Raw genomic sequence first — 20491 nt, forward strand, 5'->3', positions numbered from 1 at the left:
TTTCAGAAACAAGAGAATGGTTGTTGGTATCGCGGTGGCTGCTCCAGAAAGACCACACCAGGCCAAACCATTCTACGTGAGGTTTATTGAGGGGAAAGGGCAAGGTGGCGACAGAAAGAGAAGAGGGGGAAGAGAGAGAGAGGGGGGCATTCCTCTTATGTATATATGGATGGTGATGCGGTCACAGGTAAAGGTGAGAGGTGAGCCCAATGGATTCTGGGTATATAGTGGTTATTGTCTTGGCAACAGGTGTGTAGGTCTCACTGTCGCCGGGACCAACGGTCTTCCCTTCTTATTATAAAGAGAAGAAAAGAGAAGGGAGAAGCCGATGGTGAAAAGGGAACAAGGGTGACGTGTCTCTTAAACTGCTTCCTGCTGTCTAGGGGTGTCATCAATTTTGGGGTGTAGTTGACTTTCACCATCAGGATACACTTGGTAAACGTTTGCATCAGGTTCTGTGGGAAACCACATGTGCTGTTGCAGGGTGGTGCTGGCTTCCGCTGGCCACCATGCATACATAGGCAGTAAAGTTCTTTTGCCAAGATGAGGTTTTGAGAATTAACCAAAATTAACCAATCAGATGAGAGACAAGTTAACCAATCAGATGAGAGACAAGTTAACCAATCAGATGTAGGCATGCAAATGAGGTGGTAAGCATAACCCAAGCACAACCAATCCGGGTATGAGACACGCCTCTCCTAGGCCTATATAAGCAGCACAAGTTCTGGGCTTGGGGTCTCTTCGTCTCTGCAATCAAGCTCTCCCAATAAACGTGTGCAGAAGGATCCTGTTGCAGTTCTTGCTGATAGTTTGGTTAGAAATTTCTTTGTATTTGCCACTGGAGGAATGTAGAAACAAGATTAATGAGGTAGGGAGCAAATAATACCACCAGGAGGATGACTAGAAAAGCCGTTACAATAGGGAGTACCCACTTCCATATAGGGTTTTTAAAAATCCCAGAACTGGAGTTCTCACGGTCTCTGAAGTTCTTGATGTCTGGCTGTAGCTCCTGGATTTTATTTCTCATTATCCCAGATTGGTTGACATAGAAACAGCATTCTTTTTGGAGGAACAGGCAAAACCACCTTCTTTAGCTGTAAGGACATCTAGCCCCGATTTGTTCTAAGGCACCATGACTGCCAAAGATTCGATCTGTTTCAAGCACAATTTCAGACATTTCTTGAAGATCGCTTTTAAACTGGGAAGTGAATTTATTATATTGGGTCATGGAAGTCGTTATCCCTGCAGTTCCAGTGCCAGCACCTATGGCTATTCCCGTAGCGACCAAGAGTGGTACAACCTGAACTGCCCTCTTATGTTGAGCAGCTATCATATCTACAACTGGGATTGGCAGGGGCTCATTCCCCTGGATTACTCCCAGTTCAGGGAAAAGGAGTACCAACGTGCAGGAGTACCTGACCAGTGGGCAGATAGACGATATGCCTGAGTGCCACAGAGGATTGACGTGATCTGGACTGCAGGGCATTGTGGCAGAGATGATATATCAAGGGTTATGGTTCTATTGCAGTCTAGGGAGCTTAGTGTTCCTACAGAATGTGTCCTGGAGGTTTGCCATGACAAAGAGAGGGATAGAGGGAAGGTATGGAGTCATGGCAACATCGGAGTCAGGGCAGCTGACAAAAGGTGAGGTAAGGTTACTTGGCAGTATCACTGGAGAGGCTGTAAGTGACAATTGTGAGTTAATTCCAGGGGGTACCCATAGTCAGCAGTCTTTAAAGCGACCAGGCCTGGTGACATTAAGGAATTGGTATGCCGAGGTCAAGGTCTGAAGCAAAAGGAGAAATGAGTAGTACCATTTATGAGGGGTGATGTCAAAGAGGTAAGGACCTCGGAGGAGTGTTTGTTATCTCCCCTACTTTTCTGATATCTAGGCGAGTTGCCAGAGTGGAGCCTCATTTTCTGGAATTGGGGACAAGTGGGTGGTCTTGATGTTTTCCGGAGCTTAACCGAGCAGGGTCCTGTTAGGGTCGACATGTATGAAGAAGAGTCATTTTTAAGTGGAGGGATGAAAGGTTTGAGGTGAGACAGGTGGACCCAATGAGAGAGTCATTCGAGTTTAGCAGCTGTAGGCGTCATGAGGATTACCTTAAAAGGGCCCTGCCATTTGGGAGAGAGGGGTGAAGGCTGATGATCTGGAAAGGACTTGGTCTCCAATGTTGACAGACAGTGGACAGGTGACTGTGTGGCTGTGGTAGATGGTGGTCAGCAAAGTTCCATCGGAGAGAACGGAGGTGGCAAAGAAATGGGGTGAGTAGATGGTCTGGGAGGGGAGAGCATTTAGGTGAAGTCCAGGAGTTAGGACTGGATGTGCATACATGAGTTCAAAGGGCGAGATGAGGAGAGGTCACTTGGGGAGAGCTCATAGCCTGAGAAGAGCCAGAGGTAGGAGTTTTACCCAATCAAGGTGAAATTCCTGTGACAGCTTAACAAGAGTGGTTTTAAAGAGCGGTTAGTTCTTTCTACCTTACCTGAACATTGAGGGTGGTAGGGAATGTAAAAATACCAGGGGATGTCTAGGGCCTTAGATAGAATTTGAGAAATCTGGGAAGTAAATTTGGAACCATTGTCTGACTGGAGGGAGGCTGGGACACCAAACTGGGGGATGATCTCTCACAGGAGGAGATCAGAGATTGTCAGCCCTTTTGTTAGTGTGGGAAATGCCTCCACCCACCCCGAGAAGGTGTCCACCAAGACCAGGAGGCACTTGGCACATGACAGTGGGCATGTGGGTAAAGTCAAGTTGCCAGTCAGTTCCAGGAAGGGAACCTCTAGGCTGATGGGTAGGAAAGGGGTGCTACGATACCTTGAGTTGGAGTCTGACATCTGACAGATTTTGCAAGAAGCAGTGGTAGATTTTAAGAAACTTAAGTCTTCAGGAGTAGCTGTAGGTGGGTCTTAACACAATAGGACAATGCTTGGCTGTTAGGATGAAAGACTTGGTGAAGATAGGACAGAGTTTTCCAGTGTCAGGGGGTGAAGGCAGGGATGTGAGTTGCAGTGTAAGGATGTCCTGAGGAGGGTGAGATGAGTCTAGGTCCCTAAGGGCCGCAGCTCTGGCTGCCTCATCGGCTCAGTTGTTTCCCTTGGAGACAATAGAGTCATAGCTGTGGAGAGTTGGGAGGCCTTTAGCATGGCCATAATGTGGTTTGAAGTAGTTACTGACCCTCCTTTTGTGGTAAGTAACCCACGCTCCTTCCAGATAGTGGTGTGGGACAGGAGGATGTGGAAAGCAGATTTGGAAGCTGTAAATGTTGAGGGATTGTCCTTGTGCCAGTTGGAAGGCATGGGTAAGGGCTCTTAGTTCAGCATGTTGATTAGTGGTGTGAGCAGGAAGGGCCTGTGCCTCCACCACCTCGGTGTCTGACACTGCGGCATAGCCAGCTTTTCTAGCCCCTTCATATAGAAAGGAGCTTCTACCTGAATGCCAAGTATAAATAGCTTGAGGCAATGTGCCCTCCTGTATGTGTGAAGGTCGAGGAAGAAGATTGGAAATATTAAGAGGCGGGCATGATTGGAAGGTGAGTGTGGAATATTCTATTAGTGCTACCTGAAGAGAAAGAATTCTGGAGGGAGGTAGAGTCTGTAAGCCTTTGTAAAATAGGAGCTGTGACAGATTATAATAGAGAGGACAGTTATAGGTGACCCCAAGGTTAGTTTTTTGACTCTCAAATAAGGAGTTCAGCGGCTGCTAAGGTACAAATACAAGGTGCCCACCCATGGATGGTTAAATCTACTCTTTTTGACAAGTATGCTACAGGTGCAAAAGAAGGTCCCAGTTGGTGACTTAAGACTCCAAGGGCAAATCCTTCCTTTTCAGTTACTTACAGGGCAAAAGGGTGAGTCAGGTCAGGGAGATGTAAGGCTGGGACCTTAAGGAGAGTCTGTTGGAGCCTCTGAAAGGGCTTGGTAACAGGTTTGAGAAGTGGTTCGTGAGTGGGGCCTAACGCTGCTTTCACATAAGGGGAGAGAAAGAAGGGAAAAGAAGGAACCCAGGAACATAAGAAGTTAGCCATTCCTAGGAATGATAAAATCTCTTCCTCTGTAGAAGGAACAGTCTGAGACTGAATCAGACTTTTTCTTGTGGATTGGGGAATTGTTAGTCCCAAATAGGTGACCTGAGGAGTAGACAGCTGGACTTTTAGAAGGTCAGACCCTGTAGTCTCGACTGGAAAGGAAATTTAGAAGAACAGAGATGTCAGCTTGGCTAATCTCTAGAGTGGGGCTACAGAAGACATCATCTACATAAAGTACAATCTTAGCTTTAGGGAGAGAGAAAGAAAATAAGTCAGAAGCCAGGGCCTGGTCAAATAGGTGTGGACTATCCCGGAATCCCCGAGGCAGAACAGTCCAGGTAAGCTGAGTAGAAAAGTGGGTGTCAGGATCTGTCCAGGTAAAGGTAAATATGATCTGTGACTGGGCGTTGGGAGGGATAGACAAAAATGCATCCTTGAGATCTAAGACTGAGAAATGAGAGGACCCTGGGAAAGAAGTGTGTAAGGATTAGCTACAACAGGATGGAGAGGAACCACTGCAGAAGTCTTGAATTTGTCTTAGTCAGGGTTTCTATTCCTGCACAAACATCATGACCAAGAAGCAGTAGGGAAGGAAAGGGTTTATTCAGCTTACAATTCCATACTGCTGTTTATCACCAAGGAAGTCAGTACTGGAACTCAAACAGGTCAGGAAGCAGGAGCTGATGCAGAGGCCATGGAGGGATGTTCTTTTCTGGCTTGCTTCCCCTGGCTTGCTCAGCCTGCTCTCTTATAGAACCAAGACTACCAGCCCAGAGATGGTCCCACCCACAAAGGGCCTTTCCCCCTTGCTCACTAATTGAGAAAATGTCTTACAGTTGGATCTCATGGAGGCATTTCCTCAACTGAAGCTCCTTTCTTTGTGATAACTCCAACTGTGTCAACACATAAAACCAGCCAGTACAAACCAGGTGATTCTTTTTTTTTTTTTTTTTTGAGACAAGGTTCCTCTGTATAGTCCAGGCTGTCCTGGAACTCACTCTGTAGACCAGGCCTTGAACTCAGAAATCCGCCTGCCTCTGCCTCCCAAGTGCTGGGATTAAAGGCGAGCACCACCACTGCACGGTGAACCAGGCAATTCTTAACTGCTAGTATAAGGGTGTTAAAGGGGGAAGAGGTGGGGTGAAGGAGTTTTTTCCTTAAGAGGTCAGAAATGATGGGCTTAAGTCCCCTGAGGCTCTGGAGAGAGAGAGGGCATTGAGCTTGGGTGATGTACCTGGTAGAGTCCAGGAACTGGATGACAACAGGAGAGTGATGTTTAGCAACAGAGGAGTTCTGGACGTCCCAGACTTGGGGGTCCACCTGAGAAGCTGGTAAAGGAAACATGTTAGTGTTAGGCTGACTGGCTAGGAGGAGCAGAGGAACTGCTGACGAGCTTGGGTTCAGGAGAGTGGGTGGGGGGAGCAAAGGAAATAGAGGTTCCCAACTTAGCTAAAAGGTCAAGGTGGCAGTGGGAAGAGAGAGAGAGGGAGGGGCATTCCTCTTATATGTATGGATAGTGATGTGGTTACAGGTAAAGGTGGGAGGTGAGCCCAATGGATTCTGGGAATATGTTGACCATTGTTGTGTATAGGTCACGCTGTTGCCTATGTGATGTCACAGGTTTTGGAGGACCTGGTACCAACAATGGTGTCTCTTCTAGTTTTCTCATTTCATCCATTTTTTCGTTTCTCCAATTCCTTCATTTCCACTCACCCATCCTCCTCACTTTTTTTTTTTTTTTTGAGACAGAAATAGGAAGAAGAAATAGAGAATCCTTTTTGGGAGCAAAGCAGGGGAGAACCCTATGGCAGTAGCTGCAATAAGCCTCTTGCTGACATCCTGAAATAGAACATCCATTCCTTCATACCCTGCTTTCTCCTCTGCTGCATTAGAAACCAAGTTTCCTATTCTGCCCAGCTCATCTTGGTGCCACTTGCAGGCATACTTTTTGGCTACTTTATTGTTTGCTTGTTTTGTTTGTTTGTTTGTTACCTACCACCCTTCACCCCAATCCCTTTCAACTCCCCAGCATTAGGTAGGCAAGAGAGAAAGCTAGAAGAGAAACACAGGGTGTAGATTCTTTAAACTACTTCCTGCTGATTAGGGGCATCAGGTCCCTAGGGGCAATGCTTATCTTTGTCAGGATATCCAATTCCTCCTCGTTTCTTTGCTTACGGCCACCTGACAAACCGCAGCAGCAGCTTCCTCTCTTTAGGCTCTGGAGTTTTTATTCCCTGTCCAGAGTCCCCAGAATTCCAAATGTATACTATCTTCAGCTGGCAGAACATTCTCCTGCTAGAGCATGTAGACAAATCAGAGTCAGCTGCTGTGGACAATCTGAAGCAGTCATATATCTCACACCTGGGAGTAATACAAAAATATATTCATCTAACATAGCTGGGGTTTTAAAAGAAACAAACGCTCTCACTACACTTGCTGCTGCTTGTTCTGCCACATGGCACGCAGCAGGGACACCATTTGTAAACTGGATCGCAATCTGCTGGCACCCAGGCCTTGGCTCTCCAACCTTCAGGATTGAAATTTCACGTGATATCAGAATAGTATTTACAGAGAAGGCACAAGAGAAGGCAAAGGATGACCCTGCGGAGATTTCGGTTCCCGGGGTGGAAAGCCTAAAGACTTGTGCTCACAGAAACCTGTCAGGTTTTCAGTCCGCCTGCAAGGCGGTACCTGGGATGCTGCACCCTCAGGAGCAGAAGGCTGCAGTGTCCTCCTGTGGCTAAATGGGAACTTCACTGTCAGGCCTGTGGTGCTTTGAATATGCTTAGCCCAAGGAGTAGCACTGTTAGGAGGTGCAGCCTTAGAGGAAGTGTGTCACTCACTGTAGAGGTGGACTTTGAGACCCTCCTCCCAGCTACTTGAGGAGTCCATCTTCTGTTTGCCTTTGGAACAAGATGTAGAACTTTCAGTTCCTCCAACGCCATGCCTGCCTAGATGCTGTCATGCTCCCACCTTGATGATAATGGACTGAACCTCTGAACCTGTTAAATGTTGTCCTTGTTAAAAGTTGCTTTGGTCAGGGTCTCTTCACAGCAGTGAAACCCTAAGACAGGCTCTTTAAAAAGGCACATGTTGCTGGATGACTGAGGAGGAAATGGTGTCAACCGCAATACATGAGAGGTCTTACGGAGCTAAGACTGAGACAAGACATAAAGTGATGCCCAGTAGTAACACATGGTCCTGTTCTCGGCCACCTCTAACCATTGGAGAAAATACTGTTTTGAGGGCTACTGAGTAGTCTTTCCCTGAACAAATCCAACCTGGAGAAACTAGGCTCTTGGCACATGGAGGAGTAGCTCTGCCTCATACCAGAATCATGTGGACCAGTTGCAGAGGCTGTTGCTTTCCCTGGAAAGCTTCTGTTGCCTGCTGCAAAGAGGGAGCAAGGGGTGAAAGCATGACGGGAGGTGAGACTTAGACAAGGGGCTTGGTTTTACTTCTGTGTAGGGGAGTTGTATTCTCTGAGGTGGGAATGGCTGTTGGATGATGTGGTTTGAACTGGAATGGCCCTCCAAGAACTCAGATTTGAATGCTGGGCCACCAGGGAGTGGCACTATTAGGAGGTGTGGCCTTGTTGGAGGAAGTGTGGCACTGGGGGTGGGCTCAGAAGCTCAAGCCAGTCCTAGTGTCACTCTCTCCCCGGTGCATTCTGATCTGGGTGTAGAACTCTCAGCTCCTTCTCCAATACCGTGTATGCCTGTGTGCCGCCATACTTCCTGCAATGACAATAATGGACTAAACCTCTAAAAGTATGAGCAACAGAAACCCTCACTAATACTGCAGGAAGCAAACCCAAGCATGGATCTTGTTTGGAGAGCATAAGACACGACACAATGAGTATGCCGGGTAGACCCAGGAGATGAACAAAACGCACAGCACCTTCTGCACCACCTGGAGGGCAAGGGCCATCAGTGCCACAGACGGAAAGGCTAAGAGCGGACACTGGAGCACGCAGGCTGGAAGCCTTCACGGGAAGCCAGACTAGCCCTGACTAGTGCTAGCACTCGCACGTTCTATGAAGTGTGCAGAGTGGTTCAAGCCTGCACATCCAGCTGCCTTGACCCTTCATGGACTCAACTGTGTTTTCTTAGTAACCAAAGTGGAGGCATCCGAATCATTAGGAGTTCCTGTCACTTTGTTTATTCAGGTGGGAGTCTATAGAGTCTAACTACTGGAATGAAAACAAGATAGGAAGAACATTCTTTGCCCTCGTGAAAACTGTAACTGGGCTCTCTGGATTAAGGGTTGGAAATAAACAAACTGAGCTTTAAAAAGAACTTTTAAAAAAGAACTTTAAAAAGAGCTTTTAAAAAAACTGAGTTTTAAAAACACCGTGTGCGTGCATATACACATACAAATAATATTTAGAAAAGTATTGGTAATTTGCTTTTAAACTTGTCTGAATATATAAACTATAATATCTGGAAGATTTTTATGGGAATTATTTGCTCTGTATCTAAACACTGACAACGTAGAAAAAGGAATGAAGTCTTTCTGGGTGAGGGGGGTCACCCTAAGGGAGTGAATGTGTATCGGTTAGTCTATTTTCACCCAGCTTTGAAAGCTGGGGTCCTAGGTCCAATTCTTTACAGTTATTGAAGGCTTTCTAAAACACATGACAAAAGAAAAACCAAAGATAATATGTGGCATCCATTAAAACGATTTACTTAGAAGAAGTGTCTTTTTATAAGCTAACCTCCAAGGTTGGTCCTTCAAACGATAAACTGCAAGGTGAAGTTGAAAACTAACGAAATGTTATACATGTTTACTATAAAAATCTGCATAATGTTCAGTTTTTGTTATTTGTGTGTGTGGCCGCGTCTCTGCTTGTGCACCATATACGTGCAGGTGCCTACAGAGGCCAGAAGAGGGCACTATATCTGGAACTGGAGTGAGCTGCCTGCTATGGGTGCTGGGAACCAAACCTGGGACCTGTGAAGAGCAGCCAGTGCTATGTTGTTTGTTTTTTATCAAGACAGGGCTTCTCTGTGTAGCTCTGGCTGTCCTAGAACTTGCTCTGTACACCAGGCTAGCCTCGAACTCAAGAGACCTGTCTGTTTCTGCCTCCTGAGTGCTGGGACTAAAGGTGGCACCACCACAGCCTGGTGCAGTCAGTTCTCTTAGTGATGGAGGCATCTCTCCAGGTCCCATGCTTGACTTTTTACAGGGAACTCATGGAACCAAATAACAGTGCAGTAAAGGAAACAGGACACCCACTGAAGTGAGCGAGCGACCCGTGAGAGCTGACGGACAAGACAGTTCTGAACATGTTCAGATCCAAGAAGTCACACCCGTGCCTGGCAGCAACAGCAACTGTTGACTCTCAGATACCCACAGTTCGTTTCTCTTTGGTGCCACGTCTCCAGTTGATGCTGTTCAAAGCGAAGCTGCGCTGGAGGAGTACAGCCAGACACTGCAAGGCTCCAGGCTGGCGGTGGCTGTAATTCCAGGTGAGCCATTACTCATCTGCTGAGAGGTAACAGTGGTTCCTGACTTTATACAGAAAAAGCCAGCCAGTCCCGGGAACCATAAGGTTTTATGAAGCTTAATAACTTCTTATTTTAGTGGCAATAAAGGTTAAACATAATGTGGCATACAGCTAATATTTTTTTCAGACATTCTTCTTTTATAATTTTATTATATCACCTTTAAAGAAAACACATGAAGGGACTATCAGTTATAAAACATTTTTTAAAAAAGATTTATTTATTGTTATATGTAAGTACACTGTAGCTGTCTTCAGACACACCAGAAGAGGGCATCAGGTCTCATTACGGATGGTTGTGAGCCACTATGTGGTTGTTGGGATTTGAACTCAGGACCTCCAGAAGAGCAGTCAGGACTCTTACCCTCTAAGCCATCTCACCAGCCCATAAAACAATTTTTAAAGTTCTATTTACATGTAACTTTTCAGGATTGCACCCCTTGTAAAGGACACAGCTCATTTCATTGGTGAAAACGTGCCACTTAAGGATCACAAACATCCTCCTTGAAATGACCAACAGTCTGCTAATATGTTTAACACAAAATGTTTATTTGGTCTTTGAAATGACAGGCACCGTAGGAAAATGTATTTTATGTATTCTTTAAACCTACTTATAGTAGGTTTTGGCTGTAAGTGTAGAGCACCAAATCTATTTTCAAGGCATGAATATTAGCTACTAATGGTGAATTTAATGTATACAATTTCATGTAGACATACTGAAAATTATAATTTGAGACAAATATGAATATATAGTTTTACAAAATGGGCAATTTAAGGCTTTTTAAAAGGGCAATTTAAAAATGTGAAGAATATTCTCTTAGATAATCATGCATAAAACTTGAAGGTTTAGAAAAATCTCTAGCTTAAAATTAAAACTATTACAAAGTCCTAATTTATTACCATGTCATAAAAATCTCAGAGGAATTTAAAAATACTGCTACCAAAATGAGGTGCCAGACTTGTAAAGATCAAGGTAAACACTGTTCTCCATTATAATTCTTAAAAGATATCTATTCAATCAGATGACTTCACACTCTCGTTACTGATGAAGTCTTTTCTTCAGTTGTATAATACTTCACAGGCCAGCACTGGCATGGTTTAAGCAACCGTCGACTTGTTCGTGCTTCCCTGGGCCTTCTTCCTCTCCACTGTCTGCTGTGTGTGCCTCTGCCACTCCTGTAGGAGCTGCATGGGGCAGAGCATAGATACAGACGAAAGTCCTCTAGCAGGGCATCGGTGGGCAGCCTCACCCAACCCCACTGTACAGATCAAACCCTCATTCTAACTAACGCTAAGGTGATAGAGATAACCTATGATACAGAAATTACTTTTTATTATATGCAGTTAAAAAAAAAACAAGATGAAGGAAACATCTACTAAAATGAGGTTTCTGAAGAACAGCAGTCTTTGTGATTGGCTGGAACACGGTGGAGGGGATTAACTGTTTAGGCAGTACTACATTGCACCTATGGAATCACATATAGCGCTCCTCATCAGACAACAAGTTTGTTCTTTCCTTTTCCTGACATAGGTTCTCACATATGTAGCCCAGGCTAACCTGGAGGTTCCTATGTAGTTCAGACTGACTTTGAATGTCTGGCAATCCTACCTTCTCAGCTGCTCAGACTGTAGGAGTGACCCACCATAGCTAGCTCACGTCAGTTCCTGACGGACACTGCTCATCCGTGAGATGGCCACCTTGCAAATTTCAGGTTTGAACTCTCCTACATCTAACAGCGCCTTTCTTTTTTCTGTTTTACTCTCAATAACTGAGTATTGGCCAAGAGCCTTTTATGGGGAAAAGAACCTCTCTACTCGGATGCTTTTTATCCATTAGCTTTTACAAAACTGTAATGCCCACAGCAGAGAAAAATACTTATAACTATACGTTTAACAAGGTATGCAGTGGGACAGAGCTAAGGACTATAGGAGACATACACACCCAGCCCCGTGCAGCTGAGACTCATTAGATGTGTGCAGAAACCTGCACACAGATGGCTGTTGTGTCCCCTGCAGGCCTACTTTGGCTTATGTAGATATAATGGATTCTGAGCCACCTTTCAAAATTCCGACATTTTATTTCCCTAATAAGGAAAAAGCATACTTTTGCCTAAATTCATGGATTTTTAAAAAAGGAAACCACCATGCACCTTACCCTTAATGTATAAGGAGCAACATTAATATTGAGTCAGCAATGTCCCTTTTGATTTAAAAAATATTGGTCCTCAAGATGTTCATTCAAATTATTCTTACATACACGACTTCTGAAACTTTCCACAACTGCATTTTTACCTAAAAATCATCATAAACCATTCAATTAAGCTAAATTAAACTGGTCTCAGTAGAAATGCTACAAATACAAAATACTACCTAGTACTGATTTTACAAATCAAATATAATAAGCTAGGAAAATAATGCATATAGTTAAAAAAGATTTCCAGTCTTTCCCTTCTACCCAGGTAATTTTTACATCTGCTGCCACCAACACGAGCCTCTGGTGATCTGCAGGCTTCCAAAGGTCACTGCGCTTACTGGTGGTCTCCTTCAATTCGCCTCTTGCGCACTGTGGGGGAGAAAGTCGGTTACTCATCCATATTTGGTTATAAAATGTTAACATGCTTGTAACAAACTTCTGTATAATACAGATAAAATTTCATCAAAACGAATTGAGGATTTCTCACTCATGTTGACTGTTATTAGAATGCTTGGTCACCTGTCACTGTCATTTACTTGAAAATCAAGTGGCTCCTGAGCAAGAGCTATACACCTTCTGACACCGGTGCTTACACAACAGCTGGCCAGAAACCCGAGCACTCGGCACTCAGTTTTCAAGCCATTTGCTTATAGAACAAAACTGCACACCTACGCCTAAGGAAATAATCAATTGGCACAATGTTTGCAATGGTATCGGCGAGCCTTGGTAAAGCAATTATATCAGGGGGCTGAAGAGATGGCTCAATGTTCTTCCAGAGGACCTAGGTTCGATTCCCAGCACCCACCTGGCAGTTCACAATTGTCTGTAACTCCAGTGCCAGAGGATCTGTCGCCTGTTTCTACTCTACACAGGTACTAGGCACACGCATGGTACAAAGACATAAACACAGGCAAAACACCAAATCATAAAATAAAATTTAAAGTTTTACTAAAACTATATGCATGCTCCCCTGGTTAGGTACACTTCCTTACACTGAAGGAATCTATAAAAATACTTTTACCATTTCTAAATGTAATAACTGACTGGTAACTGCTTTCCAAATTCCCCTTCTCTTTATAAAGTTTCCTCCTGGGTACTAAATGTTGGCTGCTGAAAGAGACTATCCAGCTGTTCCAGATGACAGCAAACAATGTGCTCATGCCTGATGACACTCAGCCCTTTCACGGACTAGTGACATTAAATCACTGCTGAGCTCACTAGTGGCAGGCAGGTAAGGCCTTCAGCTCCAGGAAGTTGCTACCCTGCTCTTTCTACTATCAGTCACCAAGGGCATTTACTAACCACTCCATTTCAGTACTCCACACCATGCCTGAGCACTGTTCAAAGAGGCCACAACACCAAGTTGCAGAACCAGCAAAGGAACATAACCACAGCCCTGCCATTTTCCTATGGTGTGTGCTGTGGCTCTCTGGTCTGTCTCAACTTTCCTCTGTAGCAGGAGGATAACGGAATCTAAATGCTCTCTGCCACAGTTAAGGTAGAACCTGCTGCGCAGACAGTGGGCTCAGTACAGAGGGCTCACCTTCAGCCACTACACGGATTACACGCTGGCCCTGAGGCACCATGAGCCACCTTTCTAGTGAGGACAGCCAACTTGGCTACCATAGAGGATCTGCACTCCTGTGCGATGGGTTTTGGCACTTTGCACTCAGATTCTCTGAGTCAATAGGTTATTCCCCACTTCTCTTCTGGATGCAAGGCACAAGTCACTGCCTCTTTCTTTAGCCTAAATTGGCTGTCAGAGGAGCTAGTCACAACAGCAAGTTCCTGAAGCTGAAGACCTTACCTGCTACTAGTGAGCTTAGAAGTGGTTTAATGGGACTGGAGAGATGGCTCAATGGTTAAGAGCATTGACTGCTCTTTCAGAGGTCCTGAGTTCAAATCCCAGCAACCACATGGTGGCTCACAACCATCTGTAATGGAATCTGATGCCCTCTTCTGGTGTGTTTTTGAGGAGAGCAACAATGTACTCACATACATAAAATAAATAAATCTTTAAAAAAGTTTATATATATATATGTACACACACACACACACACACACACACACACACACACACACACACACACACGGTTCAATGTCACCAGTCTGTGAAAAGGCTGAGCAACATCGGGGATCTTGTTTTCTCTGTACCCAGCTAGAGTAATGGCTGCTCCCATGCTATTCTGACTACCGAGTGCTGGGCCCTGACAGTCACTGGTGTGCATAAGAACTGTCCCGCCATTGTCTGGGTGGAGTCAGAAAATGAAGGCACAGGATACAGTCTCTGTGAAGTGAATCACCTCATGCTTCCCTGACTCTAACCTATGGGAAGAGCAACAAGTCTCAAGTGTCTACTGAAAAGTTAGAGAGAAAAAAGCCAAGGAGGCCTGAAACAAATACGGATATACCCAAAACACCAGGCAATTCTTAAGGCAGGGCTTAGCTGTTTTTGGCAAACCATTTCAGATGTTAAAATACATGCTACAAAAAAAATGTTAGAAAATGTTACAGACAGGATCTACAAGAAAGAACACAGCAAACAAAAATCCACAGAAAGCTAATTATGCAGTTAGCTAGCGCACAGGTGAAAAGCTCGAGACGCCAAGGTGAAGTGCATATTGCATGTGTCCCATACAACCTCTTTTCTGTTATAGCTGTGACACTTCTCAGCTGGAGAGATGGCGAGTAGGAGGAGGGTTTCAGTGGATAGCTGAGAGTGAGAAAACAAGATGTTATAAGAGTGACAACAGAGATCTGCCATAGTCCCACTTGTGAGCTGAGAGTCACTTGCCCAGGAGACTATGTCAGTTTTGAGTCTTGTCACACAGCTAGAATCTACATGTTAGGAAGCATGGTCCCAGGCTCTATATCTATAGACAGAGACCACGGTGCACTAACAGACAGTGAGTATGGAGCAGATCTGAGGTAGCTGCTATGTGCACGAGGCAAAGGGCAAAAGGCAGAGGGCAGAGCAGCACTTTTGACTGTTCTTTGTTCCTTGGTGTCTTTCTTATCTATCTGGTCCAATTTCTCTCCATGAATAAACTCTTGCTCCTTCACGGCAGCCAACTGTTAGTAAGTCTTACTACCCACTGAGACCTTGCAAAGAGTGACTTCCGTTCTATGTTTCTGGGTTGCAATTACGCAATTCCTGTGAGTGTCATCTACCTGTAACAGAGATGACTAGGGGTGATGTTGGTTGCATCTGGAGATTCAAGGTAGTCTTAGAGGAGAGGGAAATGGAAGATCAGCCTGGCTCATTTTAAGATGATATAGGAAACTTATAACTGAATAAAGGTAAATTATAAAGATAAATTTATCTAAAGATAAATTCATGTCCTTCCTCCCTCTCTTCCTTCTTTCCCACCCCCTTCTTCTTCTTCTTCTTCTTCTTCTTTTTTTTTTTTTTGCTAGAGATCAAATCCAGGACCTTGACCATGCTAGGCAAGTACTCTAATCCCTACTATTTTTAATAAATACCTACTATGGACCAGATATGATTTTGAACATGGCTCCTGACAGCAACATGGTCTCTATGCTAAAGAAACTGTAATGTATGAAAACATTATTTTGTTTTAAAATGTTTATATATTATCCTTGTGTATGCTGTGTGAATACATGTGTGTGTGTGTGTGCCATGGTGTGTGTGTGGTCAGAAGCCAACGTTTTGGCATTGAGTCTTTCTTTGCATTGCTACACGGGTTCTGAGGAGCAAACTCAGGACGTCAGGCTTCAGTAGCAACCACTTTACCCAACGAGCCATCCGGCCTGCCCCAAACCAACTAATTTAGCTGGCATGTTGGCTCACGCTAGCTAAATCCACACATTCTGCAGGTAGAGGCAGGAGGATCACCAGGAATTTGAGGCAAGCCTGAGTTGTAATGGCAAGACCCTGCTCAAAAACAAAATTTATTCGGAGACAGACACTTTAAATGAACTACAACTAACTTATAAAATAAAAGGCAGTTTTAAAAGTATAACAAATATGGTAAGTAGAAAATATATATGGCACATGTGTTTAAGATCTGTATTAACATCAGACCCAGAAACCCAAATATCTCCCAATACTCAGAGAAATAAGCTATTTCAGTGAGGGACTGCCCACAACAGGATTAGAATACCTGGTAAGGGCCAATATGTACAAGTTCCACTCTTTTCTAAATCTGAATCTCTAAGGGAAGGAAGTTTTCAGCTATTTACAAAGTTCAGCCCAGATTTAAGAACCACTCTGAACAGCAAAGGCAAAGCCCTTACAAGAGTGAGCCGACACTAAGACAAGTTGGTGGCTGAGAACCAAGTACAGAGCAAAGGGACGCTTTCTTTCTGAAAACGAGTTGCTAAAACAGCTATGGGCACCTGGCACAGACAGGGAATTAAACAACACTGCTCAGATGAACTTGGATTAAAGGAACAAACTACAGCAATATAAATGCAAACATGGTTGAAGCTTAAAAGAACTACATTGCTTGGAAACGCTGCCCTGTTTCAGACTTACTCTCCCTGTAACGAATCCTGTAAAACATTCTAGTGGCAAAGAGCATTTAAAAGGAGAGTCACTTTCTGGAAACTCAGAGAAACAAAATTATGAAGACCATATTTATACCTCATCCAGACTTCATTTCAGTCAGAGAGCATGACTCAGTGGGAAAGGAACTGAGGCAGGCAGAGGCAGCAGGCAGGGCCTGCACATCCGGGAGGCGGGGAGGCAAGCTGTATTTATCCTGTACTTCACATGAGAAAGCTGAATTTCTGCCTGCGTCTGCTTGATAAATTGGCCAGATGCTTTCTGGTGGCATGGAACTCCTTATTTCAGAGCACAAGGAATAACTGACAACTAAGAATAAAAAGCTTCACTTAAAGCTATCGCGTGTTTGTCACAGACGTTGGTTTAACACAGGAAGACTACTACAACCTGGCTTGGCTCTGACTCGCCGTATAAAGGACCCAGCAGTATTAGACACTAAAGACAGGTACTTTTTCTATGTTAAAAATTATTTCCAAAAATAGCTCCGTATTGTATTTTGGAACTATGACTCAGCGCCACATTAATCTTACCTAAGTCATTGTTCTTCGTTATCGCGTTGGCTGCCCTGGTTCGGGGTCCCTGCTGCGTGAACTGATATCCAAATTTAAGGATATTTGTATTTTCCTCAAGCATCTTGGCCATTTCTAATTCTACTGAGGTGCCCAACTGCTGTCTCTGAAAGAATAATAAATAAAGAATATTAATAAACCAGATCAAAACATTCTTTTGGTAATTAAGATTTAGGGTTTCCAGTCCCATACTGATTGTGTTTTAGCCTCTAATTTTTCTGAACTTCCGCAACATACACAAAGCCCACGTTTTAAAAAGTTCAATAGACACACCCACAACGCATATAGCAATAAAGTGTGGCTACCATGAATGCACCTCATACCCTCCAGGATGGGTATGATGAAGAAGACAGAAGGACTGAGGAAACAGCCCAGCAGGCAGTGCTGCCGGATGCCCACAAAGCCCTGGCTCCAATCCCAGCACCACACACACAGCTGTGGTGGTGCACACCTGCGACCCCAGTACTGGGAGCTGACAGCAGAGATTTAAGGTCATCCTCTCATACAGAGAAGTTGGAGGTTAGCCTGGGCTACATAAGACTCAGTCTCAACCTTGGCCCCAACAAAACCAAACCAACAAACTAAAGGAGAAAATGGGTAAGCATCAGGCATGATAGTGTGCATGTAGAGTTCCAGGTACCGGGTAGGCTGAGGTGGGGGAAATGCTTGATCCTAGATCACGAACAGTCTGGGCAATATAGCGTGACCCTGAATTTGTTTTGTTTCTTGAAGTAGTTGCCAAGAATGTAGAAAAGTGGGCCCTTGGTAACTGCTCGAAATACAGAATTATCATATTCTCCAGTAATTCTACTTGTAGGTATAAGGTCCAAGAAAGAAACATGTATGTTCATAAAAAAATTATATGTGAATATTCATGAGAACATTATTTTTCTTATTGTTTTTTGATATTTTTTAAAAAATTCAGGGCTGGAGAGATGGCTCAGCGGTTAAGAGCACTGATTGCTCTTCCGAAGGTCCTGAGTTCGATTCTCAGAAACCACATGGTGGCTCACAACCATCTGTAATGGGATCCAATGTCCTCTTCTGGTGTGTCTGAAGACAACAACAGTGTACTCACATAAAATAAATACATAAATAAATCTTTGGGCTGGTGAGATGGCTCAGTGGGTAAGAGCACCCGACTGCTCTTCCGAAGGTCCAGAGTTCAAATCCTAGCAACCACATGGTAGCTCACAACCATCCGTAACGAGATCTGACTCCCTCTTCTGGAGTGTCTGAAGACAGCTACAGTGTACTTACATATAATAATAAATAAATCTTTAAAAAAAAGATTAAAAAAAAAAATCTGTTCAAGCCGGGTGGTGGCGGCACACGCCTTTAATCCCAGCACTTGGGAGGCAGAGACAGGCGGATTTCTGAGTTTGAGGCCAGCCTGGTCTACAGAGTGAGTTCCAGGACAGCTTGGGCTACACAGAGAAACCCTGTCTCGAAAAACCAAAAAAAAAAAAAAAATTTCATGCATCTGAGCATATAAGTGTTTTGCCTGCATGTATGTATGTGCACCAGGGATATGTCCTTCTGGTGCCCATGAAGGACAGAAAATGCATTAGCGCTACCATTTACATGCTAGAAATTGAACCCAGGTCCTCTCCAAGAGCAACAAGGGCTCATAACTGCAGAGCCATCTCTCCAGCTCCATGATATTTTAACTGTCCCCAAATAGACACTACATGTGTTCTGACATGTACTGCACCAAGGATAAGCACCCAGGACTTTATCACAAAAAAAAAAAAATCACATATTGAGTTACATCTCAGTTAAAAATTTGAGATCATGAATTAAGAAGGATTTTGGCTTCTTAGTTATAACCAAATCTTTCTATTTTTGTAGTCTACAAATTTATTTTGAAGAACTCAGAGAATCATTTGCCAAATATCTTTTCAAATAACTGAAGTTATTTTGTGCGTATGTGCACACGCACATGGTTGCGGGTGCATCTGCCAGTACACATGTGTGGCAGCCAGAGGCCTGCACTATTTTTTTCTATCATTCTCCACCTTATTTTTTGAGACAGGGTTTCTCACTGAACTAGAAGTTCATTGTTTTGGCTGGGCTGGCAGGCCAGCGAGCCTGTGGGACCAGAGACGAGGTTAGAGATACATGCTGCTGCATTCTGCTTCTCTGTGGGTGCTGAATGCAAACTCAGGCCCACATGATTATGCAGCAAGAACGTCACCACTGAGCCATCTCCCCAGTCCCTAAAACTATTTTTTAAATAAAAAAATTAATAGTTGCTCTATATGGAAATATTTCTAGCATGTATATTTCCCCCTTTAAAAAATTCTGTCTGTGCGACTGGTGAGAGGGCTCAGCAGCTAAGGACTCTTGCTGTTCTTTTAGAGGACCCAGGTCCAGATCCCAGCACCCATATCAGGTGGCTCACAACCATATTTTACTCCAGTTCTGGGACTCCAAAGCTTCTAGTCTCCATATGCAGTGGGGGCTACAGTTTCCTTCGAATTGCTACTGTAACCCACAAACCTGATTGTCAATCTTGAGCTCCATCAGGGTCTCATTATCTCTCAAAGCATCAATCAGTGCTAAAACCCCTGCGCCTGTGATGAAGTTGGACTCCATATTTAAGCTCTTCAAAGTTTTGTTCACTTTCAGCATATCTGCAAAAGCCTAGAAATTAAGAGAAAATATTTGGAGATTAAAATCTGATAGCACCTATTTTTTGTTGCATCTACCAAAAGTAAATTCATGAATTCAACTTTCTCAAGTTTCTCTTGACAGTGTTGCAGTTTTAGACATCACTGCTCAGGCCTCTCGTGTACTTACCTATCCCATGTACATTACCATATATAACCCTTACATTATTCGGTCACATGTAAGATCCTGGTGCTGACATTTCTAACTCTTAAGAGGTGGCTCAATGAGAAGCAATTGCAACCATTGAGGAAAGAGTACGCTGCTTGGACCAGGGCAGGAGTAATAAAAATGTGAGAAACGCTTAGAGACTGAAAATATTTTTTCTTTCCTCCTTTTTCCCCTTTGAGTATTTCTCTGTGTAGCCATGGCTGGCCTGGAACTCACTCTGTACACCAGGCTGGCCTAGCACTAGGAGATCCACCTGCCTCTGCCTCCCATATGTTGGGATTAAAGGCGTGCACCAGCATCGTGGGTAAGCACAGGGTGTCACGTATCCTAAGCTGGCCCTATGAGTTCCAGGCTGGGATGGCCTTGAATTTCTGATCATTTTTGGCTCTACTTCCTGAATTATAGGCATTATAAGTATATGTTGGGATTATAAGTATGTGTTACCACATTTAGTTTATGTGGTTCTGGGGAGAAGTCCAGGGCTTCACACATGTGAAGTACTCTACTAATTGAGCTACAGCTCCAGCCTTTCCCATGGCCCTTTAAGAAAGGTTCTGCAGTGTTGCCCCTCGCTGGCCTAGAACAGATAGAGATCAGCCTGCTTCTACCCTCAGACTGCTGGGTGCACCACTGCACCCAGATCCAGGCAATTAAAAAGTTGACTGTGTCTGTGTGTTTAGGAAGTGTGTGGATGCACATGCATTATGGTGTACATGTGGAGGTCAGGGGAACTCTGGAGCTGTTTCTCTCTCTCCCTTTATGAAAGTAGACTAATACTGCCATGCAGGAGAAGGTGAGGAGAGGAGGCGTGGGGCTGCT

General features: G+C 44.2%; 1 protein-coding gene across 2 annotated transcripts in view; it reads right to left on the minus strand.

Moving 5' to 3' along the window:
- Positions 1-9736: 9736 nt before the first annotated feature.
- Positions 9737-20491, minus strand: part of Tmod3 (tropomodulin 3) — a 61874-nt gene continuing 51119 nt past the window's right edge. For both annotated transcript variants that reach the window (NM_016963.2, NM_001357828.1), the window contains 3 exons: positions 19334-19477; positions 16793-16937; positions 9737-12103 (listed from right to left, as the gene is read on the minus strand). In NM_016963.2, coding sequence (NP_058659.1) covers positions 12069-12103; positions 16793-16937; positions 19334-19477 — 324 coding nt within the window. In that variant the 3' untranslated portion in view covers positions 9737-12068. The remainder of the gene's footprint in view (positions 12104-16792; positions 16938-19333; positions 19478-20491) is intronic.

The sequence above is a fragment of the Mus musculus genome, chromosome 9 (genome assembly GCF_000001635.26).
Source record: "Mus musculus strain C57BL/6J chromosome 9, GRCm38.p6 C57BL/6J".
NCBI lineage: Eukaryota > Metazoa > Chordata > Mammalia > Rodentia > Muridae > Mus > Mus musculus.